The 19,463-nt window shown below is 45.5% G+C and overlaps 3 protein-coding genes across 4 annotated transcripts; 2 read left to right on the forward strand and 1 right to left on the reverse strand.

The window, feature by feature from the left end:
* Window positions 1-96: 96 nt before the first annotated feature.
* On the forward strand, window positions 97-7,672 carry LOC129596026 (uncharacterized). Its single transcript, XM_055493180.1, is given in 7 exon segments — window positions 97-1,281; window positions 1,856-2,179; window positions 4,236-4,719; window positions 4,778-5,142; window positions 6,231-6,248; window positions 6,329-7,168; window positions 7,171-7,672. Coding segments are annotated over 7 exon segments (3,129 nt in total). The 5' UTR covers window positions 97-375; the 3' UTR covers window positions 7,363-7,672.
* On the forward strand, window positions 3,758-6,316 carry LOC129595993 (uncharacterized). Of its 2 annotated transcripts, none has more exons than XM_055493136.1 (3): window positions 3,758-3,943; window positions 4,076-4,719; window positions 4,778-5,562. In XM_055493136.1, the coding sequence occupies exons 2-3, from the start codon at window positions 4,146-4,148 to the stop codon at window positions 5,224-5,226; spliced, it is 1,023 nt and encodes a 340-aa protein (XP_055349111.1). In that variant the 5' UTR covers window positions 3,758-3,943; window positions 4,076-4,145; the 3' UTR covers window positions 5,227-5,562. The 2 variants fall into 2 exon arrangements, with proteins under 2 accessions (XP_055349111.1, XP_055349112.1); XM_055493137.1 differs by lacking the exon at window positions 3,758-3,943 and adding an exon at window positions 5,585-6,316 and having other exon boundaries at window positions 3,953-4,719; window positions 4,778-5,142.
* Window positions 7,653-11,004, reverse strand: LOC129595992 (uncharacterized). Its single transcript, XM_055493135.1, has 2 exons — window positions 9,998-11,004; window positions 7,653-8,250 (listed from the first exon to the last, which is right to left on the reverse strand). The coding sequence occupies exons 1-2, from the start codon at window positions 10,647-10,649 to the stop codon at window positions 7,808-7,810; spliced, it is 1,095 nt and encodes a 364-aa protein (XP_055349110.1). The 5' UTR covers window positions 10,650-11,004; the 3' UTR covers window positions 7,653-7,807.
* Window positions 11,005-19,463: the final 8,459 nt, after the last annotated feature.

Genomic DNA, 19,463 nt, shown 5'->3' on the forward strand with positions numbered 1-19,463 from the left:
CGCAAGTCTGTGTGTGTTTATGATAAGAATGCTGATTGCGCTTTTTATATCCTCTGTGGACTTTGGATGCATACGTAATTTATACGGTACGTGCTGTGCTTTTATAAGCGTTTATTTATCTTATCAGCGGCAAGTGGAAGTACGATATACAGCAGTCGTACTCGTAAACCGTACAGACCGTCAAATTTTCATATCAGTAGTGGAATTTCATTTAACTGATGTGATGTCCACGTTCCTGCGCTTTTTTCTTGGATTCTGCTTTTTGCCTTCGAAATGGCAGCTACGTATCATAAACTTAATTCTCCCAATACCGTCCGTCGGAACCTCTGTGAACTCAGCCGAGGAAAAAAGTTAACTGGGTTGTTGCTGATCGTGATGGCAGTGTTTTCCCTGTATTTTCTGAACATCCAAACCGCGCAGCCTGACGAGCTGATCGATGCCACGATCAGCGGATTCAGCGTCAACATCTCCGACGTCTTTGTCACTGCACTGACATCCCCGGTAACGGTCGTCACGGCCTACTACCACGTCTCCTCCAAGAAGGATAAGAAAGCGTACATGCACTTCATCCAGAATTTCTTCCCGAATATACCCTGCTTCCTGTACGTCTTCACCAACGCCGAATCAGCGGCCGAGTTGCGAGCACTCCGCACACCACATTTGAACCGTACCCGCTTCATGATTATGGAGCTGGAAGAATTCCGGGAGTACTCCAGGATGGATGCGTGGCGCCGGGTGAAGAAGATCGATCCGGAATCCTACCACAGTCCCGAATTATATCTGGTGTGGAACGAGAAGTGGCGGTTCGTCCAACGCGCGATCCAGGAGAATGCCTTCCACTCTGAGTATTTTCTGTGGTGCGATGTGGGATCGTTCCGCTCGCCAGAGAATCTTCCCGTCTTGCGCGCTTTCCCGGATCCTAAAGTAGTGGCGGCGCGGCTGACCGATCCGAAGAAAATAACGGTGTTGGTGTTGCGTCCGTTCGATAGGACGGAATATGTCGACGAGAAGGGCTTACCCTCGGACGTCCTGAAAAAAGGACAGGTTGATCATATCGGGGCGGGGATTGTTGCGGGACAGAAGTCAGCGTGGGAGATCTGGATTGAGCATTATTACGAGATGCAAAAGATCTATCTGGAGCACGGGTTGAACGCGGGGAAGGAGCAGAATGTGATGAACGCGGTGGTGCTGCGGTATCCGCAGAATGTGCAGATGATCACGCCGAAACCGTATTTTGACGGACGAGGCGATGGATGGTTTTATTTACAGTACTATTTTTCTGTGATGGCGTCATGATTACGGGCTGTTTGGTATGCGTTTTACCAGTTTTACTAGTAGTAATTTTTTGTTGGGTAAGAGTGCGTTGCCGGCCTGTCATGTTTTCTAGCATGCTTCGCATTCTGCTTTGTTGACTCTGGTTCATCCAGAAATTTAACGATTTTTAAGAAGAAATAAACCGTACAGTTGTACAGTTCACAGAAATTACAGTACTGTACATTTTGCCAGTCGCGGTCAGGTACGAGCTGCAGAAAAAAGGTGCGCATAAACCAGTTCAAACTAATTTTTATTGAGCTGGTTATATTTATTTACTCAAATCGGCGGCGGAACTGCTGACCTTGCGCGCACCCCACATGAACCGCACGCGTCTACTGATTATGGAGCTGCACGAATTCCGCGAGTACTCCAAGATGGATATGTGGCGGCGGATTAAGCGAACCGATCCGGAGACCTACCACCCGCCCGAGCTGTGTCTGGTGTGGAACGAGAAATGGCGGTTTGCCCAACGTGCGATACAGGAGAATGCCTTCCACTCTGAGTAATTCTGTGGTGCGATGTGGGATCGTTTCGCTCTCAGGAGAATCTTCCCGTCTTGCGCGCTTTTCCTGATCCAAAAGTAGTTGCGGCGCGACTGACCGCCCCGAATAAAATGACGGTGTTGATGCTGCGTCCGTTTAATGCCAGGACGGAATACGTCGACGACCAGGGAGTACCGTCGGAGCTGCCGCAGAAAGGGCAGAGGAATCACATTGGTGGCGGCATTGTCGCTGGCTCAAAGCCGGCTTGGGAGACATGGATTGAGCATTATTATGCAATGCAGAGGTACCTTCTAGAGCATGGCCTGAACGCGGGGAAGGACCAGAATGTGATGAGTGCTGTGGCATTGCGCTATCCGCAGAATGTTCACATTATTACAGAAAAGTAGTACTGTAAATAAAACCACTCGTCCCCTCGACCGTCGAAATACGGCTTCGGGGTGATCGACTGATATCTGATACATACGGCAAGTACCGGCTCCTGATATACGCAATATACACTTTGCTTGGCAGATTGTTTGTTTATTTGTTTAATCAGCTTATTGTCTCAACAATCAAGGCATCCCTGCACAAGTAGACTGGAAGAAAAGATAAACAGGATGGGATAGCGTGGTCGGCGCGTGGCAATGTAACAGGCGAATAAGTTACCTGTGCGTGTACCTGTACAATTGTACGTGGTTTTATCTGAAAAATACTTTTATACCTGGCAAGTGCTACTGTGCTATCAAGATTCTGTTCTTCTTTGTGTGTACTTCAGAAGTAAAGGGGGTGTGGCGTATTGCATGAGATGTCACGAGATATAATGTCTGTGGTGACCTTTGTATCCTGTTTCCTGAGTGTCCAGCATGGCACCTGCGGTAGCAGTATATAAGTGTTGTCATGTTATTGATATTATTATTTTTAGTTGATCTTGTGCGCCCTCAGTGGCGGATTAGTATTAAAGATATTACCGCCACCTTCAAGTCGTGACATTACCCTGAATCGATTATTTCGGTACAGAGTACTCTCGCTTTATTTGGAAAGTTACATTACGCACAAAGTAGCATTTTAATCTCGATTATATGCGCCTCTTCCTTTCTCTAAATGCTAAACTTTTAAAACCTTCCAACGTTATTAGGTAGTAACTAGCTTAATACCCGTATCAGAGTGCCAAGCCCGTTTTCGGTGAATTCAACGAACTTTAATTTGTAATTAAAGATCAGCGCATTTTTTAAAGCACTTCGAGGTACCTTTCGGGGACAGAATAGTTATGCTTTGTTAATTTTGTTAGTCGGTTGCCGCGTTCGACTCTACAGCAATTAGCAACGTACTCTGCAATGCGCTCGCCTAAATTAACGCTACTACCCAGTTGCACCAGGTCCGACGAAGAAATGCGGCACAGCAGTGACTTTGCACAATAGCGTTAATTTATAAATTTTATCAAATTCGTTTATGCACGTATAAGGCATGATTTTTCTGTTGTGCAGAATGGCATGATATCGTGGTAGTATTATAGCATAGCCAATGCGGCAGTTTATACTTTATAGTATCATCCAAAGCTCCAAACGATACCTAGTTTAACTGCCGTGGAAGTAAGTTTAAACTTAAGTTTTTCCAGAAATGGCTGTCCAGTTTTATATTATCGGTTATTAAGATGCATTGTACTGGTGTTACCTTGTTCGTACCAGTACTGGATCGAAACATCGGCTGCCGAAGATTTTTATAAACTGCCTACTAGTATCTGTAGATAAACTGCAAATATCTATATTGAAATGTGCATGTACTTGTGCATGTGTTTTACCTTACGTTAATGTACGAGTCGTGATGAGGCGCTGGCGTTGGCTATTCTCCCTTCCTGATAAGAGCACTTGCAGCGCACAAATCACAACCAGAACAGTGCGGCATCATGGGCCACGTTGAGTTTTCCATCGAGAAACCTGTTAAGTATGCACTACTAACAACATAAGTAGGACATTCATTTGTGTAAACAATTAAGTAGAATAATGTTATCTCGAGCGAGATAAACGCGACTATGGGCGAAGCGGGTATTGACCTGGAATTTATGCAAACTTCTGCAAGTACTCGGACATCTACCTGTCCTCTACGGAAATGTGCATCTCTCCTTACAGTCAAGCAGACTTTAAAGCAAGGTACGTTATCAGAAGGAATCAAATTTGCCTGTCTCACAAATGTTTGTTAGTGACTGATGCGCGCTAGTTTAGTGTATCAGTCTGTATGAATACGTAAGTATCGAGCAAAACCTTACGGTCCTTACCATACAGATAGCTGGTCACTGTCACATCTCCCTAACAAAGCGTTCAACCGCCAACAAGAAAGCGCGCATTTGCCACAATGATCACTCGATCAATTTCTCTGATTTTTCTACTGGTTATCGTGTTTGTCGCGACGTATTCCTTCTTGACCGGTGTTTCGTTGAACCAGTCTGAAATTTCCTCGGGATACATGGTTGAACAGCCCTTAAACCGGTCGGAACGCAGCCATACCTCGGACACCTCGTTTGACGAAATACTCCAGAACAACGTTGACGACGTCGTTATACCAAATGTCCACTCCATTCACATGGTGCGCCTGTACAGGGAAACCCCTACGCAACACCAGCACAGTCTGTGCTGGCTGGAGTGTGTGGCGCTGCTATCGATTATGCTGTACGCTCCCCAATACACGATTTACGTCCACACTAACTACCCGGATTTTTGGCCGTTTGACACTTGCGATGGATTGATTCAGGATTGGAGGAGTGTTAAGCTGGTGTACAGTCGGAGAAGATTCGTTCTGAATGGTGTGCGCATGAACCGGGGTGACAAGTTCATTGCCCATGAAGCGGATATTGTGAAATACATGTCGGTGTATAAGTTTGGAGGAATCGCGGTTGATTTTGACGTTTTCTTTTTGCCCAATGTTACCCGTAAGTGATGTAAAACGGGTTTGAAAAAATTTCTTTGTAAAAGGATTTTTTGTTGTAGAATTGCTAGACAAGCTCAAGAATGGTTACGACTGCATCGTTTCAAAAGAGGAGGATCATGTCAAGAAGATGAATCTTGGATTCCTTGCCTGTCATCGCGGAGCGTCGTATGTTGCTGATGTTTTGCGGGCTTATAATACAGACTACCATCCCGATGCATGGGTTTACAATAGCGGGGAGGTTCCCTGGCGGATACACAGCGAAAGCCCATTGTACAAACAAACTGTTTATGTCGACGACGAAATTGCTAACCATCCCGGTTGGGAGACTATAGAACACTTTACCGGCGGTCAACTGAAGATTAACTGGCGCATGAAGCCGGCATTTCATTCGTTCCTTCATGACTGTGCTTACAACGTTACCAAGGCAAGGGAGATGGATACAGGCTTTGCAGAGTTGCTTGTGTCCATTCTAGACGATGCCGGTCAAAGGAAAATCAGCAGGGTTTAAGAGACTACGGTGGTGTAAACTTGGTTGAGAGTTGTTGCGAAACATTTAAATCGCTAACAGAGTAGACATTTTGTAAACATTTCAGATCTTATTGCGCCCTTATCCCAGTAGGGAACCGGCATATTAGTGGCATGTACCGTGACTACGGTTGCGAACGTAACGATTGTTCCATGTGCTAGCTTATACCGCCAAGAGCCGACATACTACGACTACTGCACGTACTTGTACAAAGAAAATTCCCGTTGTATGAACAAATAAGATAACTTTTGATTCCGTAAATGGGAACCACAAACTGTTACATAATCATAAATTAGGAAACAATACTATGAACAATACTACAAGTCTTGTTTAATTACAGCCCAAACGGTTCGATGGAGATTGGGTGGGAGAGACCGGTGGCGTATAAACCGCATCGCCGAATGCTGATTGGGGCGGCGGGGAAAAGCGTTCTGGAAAATCTTCATGCGGTCGCCGACATGAATTTTGAATAAACCAGTTCACATACAGGATGATTACATTACAAAATTTAATGTACAAGCACATTCACGACAAACGTGCACGATGTCAGTTCCGTCTATGTATTTATAGCGTGCAAAACGCATAAAATTAGTAACGGTCTCATGGTTTTTTTGTACTGGATCAATACAGCAGACAGGAAGCGATGATGTACGTTCGTGATCAGACCCGGCGACGGGCGTTCCCGTTGAAAACGCGCAACGCAGACATCGTAGCGAGAGTGTGAGCGGTGGATACATTGAGCTGCTTTCCATCCTTAATTTAGACAAGCAGCCGTCTGCCGGTGATACATCCTCGAGTGGGACGCTGGCAACTATTCTAGCAGTTGTTGCCAGCGTTGTGTTTATGATAAGGATGCTTATTACGCTTTCCGTCCTCTGTGGAGTATCAATATGAATCCATGCGTAATTTAAACAGTACGTGCTGTAATCACATAAGGACTACTCTACAGACCGTTAAACGTTCATTCGATTGATTGAACTTTCTAGAAACGAGAACCAGAAAAGGTACGCAGAATTCGTATAAACGTCTCATGAAGTTTGTGATTTTGTGCACTGCTCTCAAACACCGGCTATCTTCGTAAACCTTTTCCGAAATGACGGCGGCATGTTATAAACGGAATTTTCCCAACACCATCCGCCAAATACTCTGTGAGCTGGTCCGTGGAAAGAAGCTGACTGTATTGGTGCTGATTGCGATAACTATGTTCTGCCTGTGTTTGCTCAACTTCCAAAGCGAGCCGACCGACCCGCTTCTCGCGGTAGCGCTCAGCCGATTCCGTGCCAACATCGCGGACGTCTTTGTGACTTCTTTGACATCTCCGGTAACGGTCGTCACGGCCTACTACCACATACCCTCCAAAAAGGACAAGACCACGTACATGCAGTACATGCGCAACTTCCTCCCGGAGATACCCTGCTTTCTGTACATTTTCACCGATGCCGAATCGGCGCCGGAATTGCTGACCTTGCGCGCACCCCATATGAACCGCACACGTCTGCTGATTATGGAGCTGCACGAATTCCGGGAGTACTCCAAGATGGATATGTGGCGGCGTATTAAGTGGACCGATCCGGAGACCTACCACACGCCCGAGCTGTACCTAGTGTGGAATGAGAAATGGCGGTTTGTCCAACGTGCGATACAAGAGAACGTCTTCCACTCCGAGTATTTTCTGTGGTGCGATGTGGGATCGTTTCGAGCGCCGGAGCATCTTCCCGTCTTGCGCGCTTTTCCTGATCCAAAAGTAGTTGCGGCGCGATTGACCGATCCGAAGAAAATCACGCTCTTGATGCTGCGTCCGTTTAATGCCAGGACGGAATACGTCGATGGTAACGGAGTACCGTCGGCGATGCTGCAGAAAGGGCAAAGAAATCACATCGGTGGCGGCATCGTTGCTGGCTCGAAACCGGCCTGGGAGATATGGATTTTGAGCATTATTATGCAATGCAGAGGTACTTTCTAGAGCATGGCCTGAACGCGGGAAAAGACCAGAATGTGATGAGTGCTGTAGCGCTGCGCTATCCGCAGAACGTCCAAATGATCACCCCGAAGCCGTATTTCGACGGTCGAGGAGACGAGTGGTTTTATTTACAGTACTACTTTTCTGTGATTGATTGACGACTGATGAATCAAAAGGTTAAAGGTTATCGTTTCGGCGCCATATAGTACTACCCGACCCGGACCATATTCGTACGTTTCAGCGGCCAGCATATTGTCATTCATTAACGACACTACCGCCAAATCCGTTGCCGCCCCTTACCCTCAATGTACACGATATTGGCCCGGTAAAAACTCGACGGCAAAAAAAAATCCTTCAAGTGTACTCTCAAGAAAGGTTGAATAGTGCATGATACTGTCAAAAAATGCTTGAAATAATTTAGCACTGAACTGTGTTTTGTTGAGTGGGATCGATGAATAAAACCACATTCCAGAGAATTCGTGAACTACAAATATATCAAATTAGGCGTAGCACTTGCGCAAACATAACCCGAATTCCCGTTGAATATATATATTCTTACACCGACGTCATCGGCAAAGTTTGCAACTTCAAGATATTTTCGAATTAAGGTTTAACTGTAGTTGGGAATACGGCGATCAAAGCCTTCCGGCCTTCTGCCAAAATGAAATGCAGCATCTCCCAGTAAGTGGAATTCTTGGCCAACTGCACCGTATTTTTCTCATTTTCGTCGCAGCCGTGCCAATACGCATGCCATGCCGGTATTTCCTTGTAGCGTATAGGACCCTTGTAATCCCAGGAATGGTTACCCATCTGGTAGTCCACAAAGAAGTTCTTCTGATAGTCCTTGTTTTTGTTATAAATCTCCCACGGAACATCCGCACTGTTGTACAGAACAGGAGGGTCACGATAGTCGTCGCGATAGCGGAGAAGGACGTCATGGGTATACGGGTGACCTTTGGGGCAAGCGATGAATCCGCTGTTCATGAAGTGGTCTTCGCGAGTCAGTAAGCACTGGTACTTCTTGTTTTTCCAGTCCCGCAACAGTTCTGCGAAAAAACGAGACCTTTGTATTCCATATTCAGGGAAACTTTGCAGTAATATAAAACAATCCGCTTTAGTTTCGTAAAAGCAGCAAACCGCGTACGCGTAATTCATTGAATATTGGTCTAAACCTTTATTCGGCAATCGGCAGTAGCTTCCGTAAAAATAAAAATGCTTTTCGTGGTTTTTGAATTCAGACTAGCGTTCGTTTTGAACGTTAAAAAACTCAAATGATTTTTTTGTTTACTTTACAATGTATATGATTATTTTTAATCGACTTGTTTGCGATAACGTCTTGTTTCTTACAGAGTAGAACAAACTACCGTACACTATAAGATAAACGGGCATGTTTCATAAGTGTTCTGTGTTTCAGTATCCGGGAAACAGCGTCAGGTACAGCCGTCCAAAATGTTCATAATCATAAAAAAATAATGTATTTTTATGAAAAATGTAACTGAACAACTCTAATTCAGGTCCTCTAATTCAGACAAAATTAAAAAGGTGATGTCTGTCTGTCCGTTACGGAAGTAAGAAATGACGTCATACAAGGAAGTAATGTCGTCATATAAGGAAGTAAGTAAAATGATGTCATATAAGGAAGTCGGAAGTTGCGTCATATAAGGAAGTAAAAATGATTTCCACAGAAAGGTCACATCAAACCAAAAAGGAGCAATAGTCACCTTAAAATTCGTGATCTCCCGCATACACTTTCTTATTAGTCCCGCTACCTGCCCTTTTGAAAAGTTGGGCATGAGTCTGGCAGTGGATATATTATTGCCGAAAAAACATCGTAGGTCCTGTTTAGCTTTGACCCAGAAAAATCTAGGTTTACCTGCTCCTCTATTCCTATGTTCGGCGTACGGGACAAAGCTGCCAAGAGTAATATAATAAATTACAGCAGCTTGAGTTGGCGACCCAAGCAGTAAGTTTTAACGCATTTTTATACTTACAGTAGCATTACAACGCAATTTTTTGCTATTGTGTGCACACAATGAGTGTGGCGGCACTACAAGCGCAGAATCGCTTAGACCAAAGGGAAGCGTAGTACAAAAAGTCTCTGCGCCCCATTCTGAACAATTTTTGAATAACAGTTTCTAAAATCAATAACAGTTCGGAATTACATATTTCAGAAAATTCTAAACTTTCACCAAACTAAAAGAATAATTATTTTCAAAAAAAAGCTGTGAAGTGACTTTTTGTGAAATGAATGCGCATCTCATTTAGAATAAATAGAAGTAATTTCCGTTGGGGAGAAACTGCATTTTCACTCTGGTAAAAAAGTTAGGTCACTGTTTTTATGGTGACAGGAGCAGCGTGTTGAAAATGTCAGGTCGGCAGCTTTTTTCTTTAAAGAGGGGGGTCATTATTACTGGTCACATGAGTATGTCGAAATGTGTTCGAAATTTGCACAAATGAAAGGGTTTCGTTTTGCTTGAGCATGCACTAGTAAGAAATTACGGTTTTTCCTTGAAAAATTAAGTTTTGAGATTAAAGTATGTATGATCACTAGGAATCATTTCTGAAGTTAGAAACTTTATAAATGTTTTGACACTATGAGAATACTTTTATTAAAAGACGGAACTTTTTCACGGATAACGGAAAAGGATAATAAAATCAGTTTAAACACAATGGTTAAGCGACTAAGCTGCGCTCCGGTCTGCCAATGCACGCCAAAGTGCATTTTCCTAGTAAAAAAATAATGTATTTTTATGAAAAATGTAACTGAACAACTTACAGCATTTCCCAACTTACCCACCATCTTGGGCAAATGGAATACGTCACTATCCTGCACGATGCCGCCGTACTGATACGCCACACTGTATTTGGTGACATCCGCTTCGTGTTTGTAGAACGTAATGCGCCGGCCACTGAGATGGAAGCGCTGTCTCGTGTACACCAGCTGTATGAGTGACCAGTCCGTAATCATATCACAACGGCCGAACGGCCAGTAATCGGGGTAATTGGTATGGATGTAAATCTTGGACGGTTTGACGTACAGCATAATCGATAATATGCTAATGCAGTCGATCCAACAGAAACTGTGACTGTCACCATGGGGCAGGCCAAAATAGAAGCGAACCAGATGTACTGGTAAGAAAGTGTCATTTTGCGGAAGAACCACGTCGTTAATAATGTTGGGCAGAGGATTAACGATGAGAGGCTCGGTTAATGGATACTCTTCCACATCTTGGAAGGCCACGTCGACGGCATATGCCGGGTACACCAGGGAATTAGAAATTCCGTCCTTCAGCGATGTGTTTGCGACCAGTGTCCATCGATTATTCGGATTGGTCAGGTATAGTACGGTTTCACACAGAATGAACACAGCAGTGAGTGCTGCGGTTATTTTGATGAAATGACCGATCCAGTTGCTAGACTGCATATTGGCTGTCTGCTTTAGCATTCAGGCCAGTAGCAGAATAAACATTTTGTAAACGTTACAGATTTTGTTGCGACTCTTTATCCAAACAGGGAACCGGCACTGAGGCATAATATACGGTTGCAAACACAAAGATTGGTATATCAGTTAAAAAGTACATACGTACAAAGAAAATTCGCCTATTGTTAGTATGAATGACTAGAATAACTAAGATCTTCTCAGGAAAACCATAAACTGTAGCGTAATACGTTGGGAAATGAAATATGATAATTAAGATCAATGTTAAAAAAATAATACTAAAAATCTTGGTCAATCACAGCTCCAACTGTACCAAATAATTTAACGCCCAAGACATATCATTGGAGTTAAATGCGCCAAATCGCCGCTACTCGACTGCCGGTATTGTAAAATGCCCTGGAGTAACGGTAAATATGAAGCACGCCGACCCTGAACTGCAGTACTACACAAATTGGGACATCGCGGCAAATTTGCCCAAACCGCGTCGCATGCTTGTAAAACATGGACGCTACTTTTACTGCCTTTAAATTCGTTTACTCGCAAACAATAGTGGCGTGAAGAATTGGCATTCCATAAATATAACAAACAGAACATGGTTGACATAGCTTTGCCGCTCGTCTGACCGCATACGGCATGCCGCATGGCCTACATCGTAGCGTAACCATGTGTCCTTAAGCTAGTACAAACAGTTTACATGGCTGTTGATTGCGAATTGTATTCGGCGCATTGGCATTTTACCCTGCTGGCCCACAACGTCCACCACGGAGTACACATGGTACATCAAAAAATGAGCATATACAAGTATAAGTCGTGCCGACTTAGCATGTTTCTGTTACACTACACTGAAGTGTAATACAGTAAATGTTTTTGTTAGCTTACGCGTTCAGTGAACAAATATGACACATTGCAGACTGCTAGAGTGCCACGCCCTTGTCCACTTAGCGTGGTATCGGTCATTCATTTACACGACGGCATATGCCATTGAGCAAATAAACAAGCGGAGACGACGAAGCCATTAGTGTACCTTGACATTTCAAAGAAGATCAAACATTGCACTCCGGAAATCTCACTGTGCGTTGTTAAAGTGTTACACACAATAATATGTAATATGTACCAATGACTTCTAGTTCGTAGTTCGTACTGCGAACATCAGACTAACGAGTGCGTTATGCGCGGTTGCACTTCAGTCTGCCGTTGCTGCCGCTGATTGTTTTGTCCCCTCGATCGCTTCAGATCACGAACGGGGTAATCCGATCCTTGATTAGTAAATATTCTTTCAAACATTACTACGTATGGAGTAAGTGTAACAACGTTCAGTCCATCAAAGTGGCCCTGTTACCGTAGTCTGCATGTACAAATTATAAATACATGTCTTTGTAAATAATTTAAATTGATAATAATTATTATATTATACATAACTGAATGGACATAACTCAACGTATTTCAGTTGCAATGGTTTAGAATATGACCGTTATTCTCTTTGTGAATGTGAGTCACTGTGCCGTTCATTATGACGTATTAATCTGTTGATTTGGTATCCGTTCCATACGACTGTGTGTTCATACTTCCGTTCTTAATTTTTCCCGTTCACTGGAGGAGTATGACAGGAACACCGAAAAATTGCTTCAAGGTCATCGTTTAGCAATCCTTGAAATTAAGCCTGAAATGCATGTGTTATCAAGGAAAGTTTAAGTATTGTTGTGCTATGCTGGCTGTCGTCATGAGTCGGCGATCTTCCTAGATTTCATGCAGACTTTTGGAACTTAATCCTGTGATACGCATGTGGCTGCCAGATCAGTGCTGCCCACGGGATGACCTTCCACTGGACACTCATTGACGGACTCTATTTGTACAGTCATAACAGTTCTGGCCCGTTATCGCTTCGTAAATGGATGTTCATGTGCATAGTTTTACCATCCGTATTCTGCCACCAATGCAGCGATCTCATGGCTCGGTGTGATGGTTTACTGGAGCAGCAAATATCGTTAGGACTAGGAGGAACTAACAAAGCCTTACCGACATGGCTGATGAACGAACAAAGGACATACGGTCGCGACCGTATTTGCCGGTACAGTAATCGCGAAAAATTTGCCCATGCGAAAAATTTGCCGGTACAGTAATCATGTCGCGTTTTTGTGGATACGTACACATATTGGTGTAAATAACCAAGTCTACTTTTCGTTTATTAAAATGTCGCCCAGTTACAATTGGAGGAATATTTGTTAGCTTACATTAAAGAAGTATTTTTTTGTCAGAATATGCTTCGCAATACAGAATTGTTTACAGTGCCTTAAACGACAGCGGACATTGCTTGAAACAGCTCGACATCAGCTGCTCGCATGCCGTTTTAACCCAACAAGTTCAAGTGGCAGGCAGCCAATTTACCGCCGACCTGTTATTGCGCATGGCTGACCTTTGCAGCTCTTTCAGCAAACAACTAATGCCCCTGGAAATAAAACCTAAATATTTCTTGACGGCGTGTGCCATGATTAAGAACGAAATGAAAGTACTGTTGGAATGGATCGAATTCCATCGCATCCAAGGCGTGGAACACTTCATCTTCTTCGACGACGAGAGCAGTGATGATGTGTATCTTCTGCCAAGGTTATACGAATCACTGGGCTATCCAGATTTGGTGGAGATTATCCCGCAGAATTTTCGCCGTCGCAGCCGCCCCGGCGACCACTCCTACACCGACCACGACCAAGGTCAATGGCAGGCGTTGAACCACTGCAACAGTCGTATGCGCGGTGTCAGTGAGTGGTTACTGGTCAGCGATGTGGACGAGTTCATGTTCTCACCCCGGCATTACACTATCGCTGCCTTCCTCCGCAGCCAAGCCGACGACGTCAGTCAGTATAGCGTAAAGGTCATTCGCTTTGGGTCCAATAAGGTGCAGCGAGAGAACCGCGTCCGCTTGTCACTGAATGCGTATAACAGCCGCGTCACTGTTGTGCACGAGATCTTCAACGAAGACATACTGCTGACGTCACGAAATCCCAAGCGGGCACCGTTTCCTGATGTTGACCCAGATTTTCCACAGCGATTCGACGAGATTTGTGCTCCAACAGGGAAAGGTCAGGGGTGTGGGCATGCGGTGGGGAAATCGATCTGGCGAGCGGATCACTGTGGACTGGCGTCCGTGCATTCCTGCGGAGTGGATCCGCTAGAAGGCACAGCGTATCCCGCTTTGGACATTCTGCGAATTAATCACTATGCGTTCCGGTCGAAAGAGCATATGGATAACCAGCCCAAGCACCAGATGGGAGCGATAAAAGGGTCAGCGTATGCAGCATTCGATTCCGTATGGTTTTCTCTCGTCGATGACAACTCAACCAAACCGTATCGGCAGGAACTACTCAAAAGACTGAATGCCATACCCACAACTGCAGTGTATCACAGAGAAATGCTTCCCTTCGGGCGGAATGCTGATGTGGAAAAACGTTTTCTGCTTAATGTTGTTCTCATCAGAAATTCGATTCGTTGCGTGTACATTGCCACGGTCTATATCGTATGCAGTGTTGCATTTTTGTGGTTCTTGTCCAAGCTAAAGAAGAAATGTCTATACTACTCTAGGAAATTCTCTATTTTTTGCTGCGGATAGTTTCTGGGCGGGTACGCTTTCCGGCATTTTTTCTGCTTCACTTCTTGCATATGTTATATATTCTAAATGTGTAATTCATTCATGAATACAAGCGAGGAAAACATTTAAGTAATTTTCAAGCCAGAATGGCGGAGATATTAAAGTGTACAGGTGCACAGATTACCCGGTGAAACTTTATTTATGAGGAATTATCGGTCAGTGCAGATGATGCAATCAACAACTGCACGCACAGTCATTTTATAATGGTGATTGATATGACAACCGAGTAAAACACGTTGGGAAGCCCCAGCCAGATATCATTAATCCCAGCCCGTTTTCCTAGTCCGTGCTGACAGGAAAGACAAAGGATGCATAACATGAGCAAGGTTGCACAATAACAATGAAACAGCGAAAATATTTGCAGCCATTCAGAATTGCTGGGGTGAGTGTAATTAAAGGACGATTTGCTTGCTAATCGATGTTAAATTAGGTAGACGCAATCACTTGGCCTCTCTATCTAGACTGCACTATTGTAATCAGATCCTGCAGCACGGAATTTTTATTACAATTCTTCCATTAATCATCATATCATGCTCCAGCTGGACAACAGTACATCCATAAGCAATAACAGAACAATTACTCCCGTTGAGCTAGCTTAAAAGCAAAGAACACATCCTCGTTGTCAACCATGTCATTAAACCATGTCATTAAACGTTCCAAGAACGGAGACCGCGTTTCCCCGTTGTATCTCAATACTGATTTTCTGGCGCAAAAACTCTCCTGACCGAGGATTACCCGTACAATCGCAAATCTTTCGCGACAGCTCCTTGAAGAATTTCTTTGTGAGCGGTCCAAATGTGCCCGTGGTTTCGATAGCGATCGGCTGTACTACATATCGGTCTGCAAGTCCATCGTACTTTCCCAGCTTATGGTTTTCGCGTGCTTCCGCTGCACTTCCCGGCACCCGTGACGTCCGGGCGATGTACGTTTGAGCGAACGTGTCTGCCACTGTCACATCCCATACTAACGGCTTCCCATTTTTCCAAGGGAAAGCGGTAACTCCATCTGGTCCTTTTCCATCTCCTCTGTCCAGTCCCAGCGGCTCGAGGGACGATGGTATTCGTGCAGAGTTGAAGGCTCGCTTCGTCACATCATTCAACACGGCGTGAACGCCATGTCGTCCTTTCGCTAACTTAAACACCAAGCCATGGTGTCCCAGGCTGTCCACTACGTTACCGCAACGGCATATGTGCTGTTGGCAGACTGGGGCTCCCAACCGTCGCGCAACGGCTATGCGTAAGTGGGCCTCCTCCAATAGGTTTCCGAAGAGTGATACTGGCAAAGCTGACAACCAGGCGCGCGACTCCGATGAGGATGCAGCCAACAGGCGGGCAGAGGTAATTACGTCGGCATTCTCCATCATGCGGGATGCTGTCTGGGTGTGTTGTGGTGTAGTCCAAGCGGACTGGAACCTGCGACTTTCTGTGCGTGGGGGTTCGGTAGAGAAGCGGGATGTCCATATGTCTGTCAGGTGGTTACACCGGTCTCTGATGGCTTCGTTGCGGGTGACATTACACACCATGTCGACAGCACCGTGGGCTGATGAGGTGTAGGCAGCTAATGCCACTTCCGTTGCGCTGATTAGTCCCAAGCCTCCGAATTTCGTGGGTAGCGATGCTTGGTTCCATACTGTGTCTGAAATTGCTACATTGGTCAGCTGTTCCGCTTTAGATCGGATGACATCGTCGAATTTCCGTAATTCTTCGGGATACTGCCAGCAGGGAGAAGTTCTAAGAACATATAACAATTTCGGCAGCGACAAACAATTCTTTAACAGATCAGATCCTTGTCTTGACCTATTTACGTATCACGCTAGCTATCCATCAGCCAACTGTCTAATGCTCACAACCCCATTGATATTACTTTCAGTCGAAATTTTCCTCCGACCTGATTGCTTGACTAATTGCTCGATGTTTTGCACACCGCACCTAAGGCAATAGCATATCAATCAAGTACTCAGTGACCTTCAGCGAAAAAAACTTCTGATCCCCAAACCCACATCCGATTATCTCAAGCAAATTTAACGGTCATTTCTTACACCCCAAAAATGACTGGACGTGGCAACCGAGGACGGCAGCCAGCGAAGAGCGCGCCCGGGACATCCAACAGAGCGAAACGGACTACCGCCGCCAGTAAGCCCCCCACCACAGCGAGCGACGCGGAAGCTCCGGAACCGACGGTGCAATCGCTCGCGCAGCAGCAGAAAAAGCATCAGGAACAGCTGGATAAAATTCTCGCCGCAATGGAGCGCCTAGCACCACCACCCCCACAGCCGCCACAGGCAGCACCACCAGCACCACCAGCACCGGAACCTGCTCTGCCGCCATCAGCACCGGAGAAAGTTCCAGATCCATCGGCACCTCGTACACTGTCTCCATCCTCCAACCTGCAGATCCAGATTGGTGACGACTTCGAAAGAATCGTGCACCAGACTGATCACATCGGACACTCCACTAACCGCAAGCGTAAACGCAGTCCAAAAAAAGGTAAGCGTAGCAGCTCGCAATCATCTGTTAGCAGTGAATTATCGGACACACTACCAGCACGTCTGCCGGCCGGCGAGCGCCTTGGGAGACGTCCAGACGTTTTCAGCCGACTGGGGCCTCTGCGGGGAACTGCCGCCGGAAACGCAGCCATTCCCCCCTTTCCGCACCATTTTCCGTCGCAAGACAAAAAGCTCGTGAAGAAGCTGCTCGACCACACTGAATACATTGATCTGGACTTACTCCTGCTGAAGAACCGCGTCGAAAAACCAAAGAAACTGGATTACAAAATGCCAATGGTGTTCGATAACGGAAAGGTCACCATTAAGCCGGAGGACGGGAAAGTCCGGATTACCTGTTTCACATCATGGATGCGCGCTTTCGGCGTGTTTGCCAGCTACCGCTCTCACATTGCACCGGAACTAAGCACCCGCTTCTACAAGTACATGGACATAATTGCATCGTACGTCGAGCGTGGGGTTCCGACCGCCAACTGGCTCGAGTACGATCGACAGTTCCGCGCGCACATGACTGGACATCCGTACGATTTCGACCAGTGGACCCATCAACACGAAGATACGTACATTGAATGCATCCAGAACGCATCGCACGCCGAACGCGAACCGTCCCCGCGCCCGGAAAAGCCGAAGCAGAAAGACGATCGCTGCCGAAACTGCGGAGGGACAGACCATTACATCAGCAGCTGCCCCGCACCGCGGAAAGGTTAACCGGTATACGGGCAGCCCTTTCGTGCCGCTCCCGCCGCAGACGGGGAAATCTGCCGTAACTATAATTACGGAAACTGCCCAACACCGTGCCGCGCCGGGAGAGTCCACGCCTGCGCCAGCTGTGATGACCGCAAGCATCGGACGGCCACCTGCCCGAAGCTGGATAAATAAAGAAGTAACAGTGCTGGCAAAGGCAACCACACCGCTACAAATTAGCGCCTTTGCCAGACTGCTTGCTCAACATCCTTACTCCACATTAACGTCATTTATATCCACCACACTTACAAACGGTTGCACTATCTACTACAGCGGTCCCCAGAAAGCACGCTCCACACCAAACGCCGTCTCAACACGCAAGCACCACGCTGCGGTTACGCGTACCATACGGAAAGAGGTCGATGCTGGCCATACCATCGGTCCTTTTCCTGACCCACCCTTGCCGCACTTTGTCTGCAACGCCCTCGACGCACGGCCAAAGAAAGACGGTAGCATTCGAACCATCCAGGATTTATCCCAGCCGCACGACGACAGTGTAAACGATTACATTGACGTCACGCAACTTCCTCTGGTATACTGCACCGTTGACCATGCAGTATCCATCCTAACGGAACTCGGCAGAGGCGCACTCATGGCCAAAATGGATGTAAAATGAGCGGGTACGTTACAGAATGTAAATATCAACGCGAACGCTTGATATAGTATTTTGGTGCTGCTGTATTTTCCAGGAAAAAAATGGAATAGTTACAATTTCATGTGGAAAAGTTACTTGTTGCTTTGTCATACTACGTATAACATTTTTTTCGTAATACGTATCTTTAACTTACTGACTGCCATTGCGTGGAGCAAGGTAAAATGCACTCGCAATAAATACGCATAATCGACTGGAACTTCCTTACGTCAATAAATTAATAAGATTTACTGTGCTGCGATATAACCACTGATATTCTATATCAGTGGCCAGTGGCCAGTACAGTTTCCGAAACGCGCCTTGGAATGCAGGCTGTGCACAAGGATACGAACGATCTGCATCACGAAATGAAGCTGCTTCTGAGGGAGATATCAGGATTTGCGTTGTATGATCGAGCAATGCATACTCTGCGCACTAAAGTACAGACATATTGCTTCTACAGAAATCAACCACACGAAGCAAGTCTTCGGCATTTCCCTACCCAAAACGGGAAGAGTATTTCCAAAATAATTGGTTGTGTGATGTAGAGGATAAACCGGATCAGTGTGCAACAGATCCTTGTTCTCCGGGTGTCCAGTGTCAATCTCTGGATGACACATGGTGCGGCCCATGCCCGTCTGGATGTACTTGTAACGGACAATGGTTACTTGTCAGTCAGATTAATGCAGTCCTAAATCCATGCCATCAAAATGGGCTAACTGGAAAAATAAAAACTACAGTAATAGACTCTAGCAAACAGTGCACAACCGTATACAATACAAGTATTCTGTTTCACATGCTCCATCACCGAATAGTTATTTGTTGAAATTAATAAGTTTGTTAAGTTTAAACTAATAATATTAATCAGTTTATCATAGCCGGAAGGTAAAACCTGTCAAGAATGGATGGGAAGGTTCACTTTTCTTAAAAAAATTTGCAGCATTTTCTGCAGCTGTGTTGGGTTTGCCGTGGGTGCATAATTCAAAAAAGATTACAATGATACATTTTGCATGTATTCTGAGGTAACATGCACTTCTACATCTCCATCGACGGTAAAACTTACTGTACGTGGTGGGCGACGAATCCAGCTTGAGCTAAGGCTATGGCTGATGCCAGATACCCTGATCGTTGCGAGAAGTGCATTTTCCGTCCATTTCGTGCGCTTCTATGTCGCATAGAAGCGTAAGAAATGGGCGGAGAATAAAGCAGCGACCACGGTAGAGTTGTCGAGGACTGGGATGGAATGCCTGTAGTCCGATGTGGCTGGAATGCCAAGCGCGATAATTTCCGCATCTCCGT

Source organism: Paramacrobiotus metropolitanus, unplaced genomic scaffold (genome assembly GCF_019649055.1).
Source record: "Paramacrobiotus metropolitanus isolate TYO unplaced genomic scaffold, Prichtersi_v1.0 Parri_scaffold0000085, whole genome shotgun sequence".
In the NCBI taxonomy this organism is placed as follows: domain Eukaryota; kingdom Metazoa; phylum Tardigrada; class Eutardigrada; order Parachela; family Macrobiotidae; genus Paramacrobiotus; species Paramacrobiotus metropolitanus.